A 2,551-nucleotide genomic window follows, 5' to 3' on the forward strand; every position below is an offset into this window, starting at 1 on the left:
TTCGGACTTGAGCCGCGTCAGCACGAAGATCAGGTAGTTGTTGAAGTCGGGGAATTGGTTCAGCTGCTTCAGCTTCTGCCCAGGGCGGTTAAGGATGGAAACAGGGACAAGGACGTGAAGAGGGAGGGAGACGGGGACAGGGAGGAGGATGGGGAGGAGGATGAGGAGGGGACAGGGATGAGGAAGGGGACAGGGAAGAAGATAAGGACAGGGAGGAGGACGAGGATGGGGATGAGGACAGGGAAGAAGACGAGGAGGGAGACGGGGACAGGGAGGAAGATGAGGGGGACAGGGAAGAAGACGAGGAGGGGGACAAGGATGGGGACAGGGAGGAGGACGGGGACAGGGAGGAAGACGAGGAGGAAGACAAGGAGGGGGATGAGGAGGATTAGGAGGGGGACAGGGACAGGGAGGAAGACGAGGAGGGGGACGAGGAAGAGGACAAGGATGGGGACAGGGAGGAAGACGAGGAGGGGGACGGGGACAGGGAGGAAGATGAGGAGGGGGATGAGGAAGAAGACAAGGATGGGGACAGGGAGGAAGATGAGGAGAGGGACGAGGAGGAGAATGAGGATGGGGTGGGGAGGAGGACGAGGAGGGGGATGAGGAGGAAGACAAGGATGGGGACAGGACCAGGGAGGAGGATGAGGAGGGGCACAGGGAGGAGGAGGGGGACAGGGAAGAAGATGAGGATGGGGACGGGGAGGAGGATGAAGATGGGGAGGAGGCTGGGGACGGAGCCGCTGCCCCAGATTAACGTGGCCAAACCCCCCTCCCGGCTTCCCCAGGTCGGGCCCCTCCGGAGCTCAATCCGACCCCGTTAAAACCGAGACACCCCCCCCCACCCTCAAAAAGGGGGCCGGTGGGTGTTCTCCATCCGTCCGTCCGTCCGTCCCCGGTGAGGATACGTCCTGCACCACGCGCTGGGTGGCCGTGTTGGGCGACTGCGAGTCCTTCAGCAGCTGCAGGACCTGCTGCAGGCCCTGCTCGTCCGGCTGCCAGTCCATGGCGGCGGCGGCCAGTGGTAGCTTTATGTGAAGATTAGGGGAAGACAGTCCCTGCTACATCAGTTTACTTTAGCATATTCCCCAATTTTAGGCCGAGTGATGATGAACGAAGAATATTTAATTTCAGCTGAAGCTTGCAGGGACTTCTGCTAATACGTATTTGCGCCATTGCCCCACTTGATCTCTCTTTCTACTTTTTTTTCACACCTGGTGCTATATTCAGGGTCTGGCGTGGCTTTTGAGGTGGGAAATGCTTTTTGAACTCTCAAAGTCTGGAGCATAACTTTAACTGGATGATTTTGCCAATGTCTATTCAAAGAATGAAGGGCAGACTAAGAAATGTTTGTGGTTTGTAATGGAAAGCACACATTTACAAGCTCATCTCCCCATACACAACAGAAGGTGTTGTGTTTGGAAGAAGAATGAGATATTCAGGCATCTGAAGGACTTTAAAGGACAAAGTACAATTTGTACAGGGATTTGGGATGACAAATGCATGTGAAAACCTGTGTACTGCCAAGCACAACTCTTTGTCCTTGTTAAAAGCCATGAGTCTCAGAATCACTGGGTGCAGCTCTGCTGTTTGTCCCAAGAGTACAACTGACTGACAGCAAACCTTATGGCCTGTATGATAGACCTGTGCTCAGGCTGTGGCCTGTGAACTGTTCTTACTTGTAAAAGTCATAAGGACTTACTGGTTTGCAAATTATGTGAGCCTTCAAAACACCCAAATACCAGGGTATTCACTAGTATTTGGCCGGGGAATGGGCAAGTGATGCTGGCTGTTTCTTACACGTTTGTGTCTTTACTTCACAGCCTCGCATTCAATGGCATCACGACAGAGGGAGGCAAAAGTATTGCTGAAGCTATGCAACACAACAACTCTGTGAAAATATTCTGGTAATTGACAGTGTGGTCTACTTCTCCTGATATTCTTTCTTCAGGGAAAGCTGCAGCCTAATTTCATTTCCTCCAATCTTATCACTTCCTCCAACTCTTCTTCCTCTTCTCTCCCTCCCCTCATCCCCTGTGCAAGATATCTTCACTACCAGCAAGCTATAAGATGTTCTCCCTTTGGAAGAATGTGGTCATGAGTAACAGATCACCAGCAAGAGTCCCTTAGGAGTCCTTGCTTAGGACTCCAATATCCCAGTGTCATACTTCTCACTGCTCCCTCCATCTTGCTTTTCCCATCTTCTCACACTTCAATCGTCCCCTTCCCCCTGAGGCACCGCCACCCTCCACCCCCCACCCAGCTTTACTGGGGAAAAAACCCACCAAAACGGTGAAAATTCACTGAGAATTAAAGAGTTGAGGGCTGGAAGAGTCAGAATCAGTCGGTGTCATGGCCATGGGGGGGGCTGTACCCCCCCAGCAGAGGACAGGGCGGGGGTCTCAGCACCCCCCAAAACACCAGAAGACCCCCCCCAAAACCCCCAATAACCCCGGGGGGGCAGCCCCCTCCTTAAAAACACCCACAATTTGCTCAGCGGCTCCGAAATCTCCAAGGTCTTTAATGCTGCAACAGCGGCTCCCCCCCCTTC

The 2,551-nt window shown here is 53.3% G+C and overlaps 1 protein-coding gene across 1 annotated transcript in view; it reads right to left on the reverse strand.

The window, feature by feature from the left end:
- Window positions 1-1,016, reverse strand: part of LOC106897412 (transportin-2-like) — a 12,460-nt gene extending 11,444 nt beyond the window's left edge. Inside the window, exons 1-2 of the mRNA XM_014958019.1 lie at window positions 909-1,016; window positions 3-75 (exon numbers count right to left, since the gene is read on the reverse strand). Of these exons, the coding sequence (XP_014813505.1) occupies window positions 3-75; window positions 909-1,007 (172 nt within the window). The 5' untranslated portion in view covers window positions 1,008-1,016. The remainder of the gene's footprint in view (window positions 1-2; window positions 76-908) is intronic.
- Window positions 1,017-2,551: the final 1,535 nt, after the last annotated feature.

The sequence above is a fragment of the Calidris pugnax genome, unplaced genomic scaffold, assembly GCF_001431845.1.
Source record: "Calidris pugnax isolate Ruff unplaced genomic scaffold, ASM143184v1 scaffold399, whole genome shotgun sequence".
Taxonomy (NCBI): Eukaryota; Metazoa; Chordata; class Aves; order Charadriiformes; family Scolopacidae; genus Calidris; species Calidris pugnax.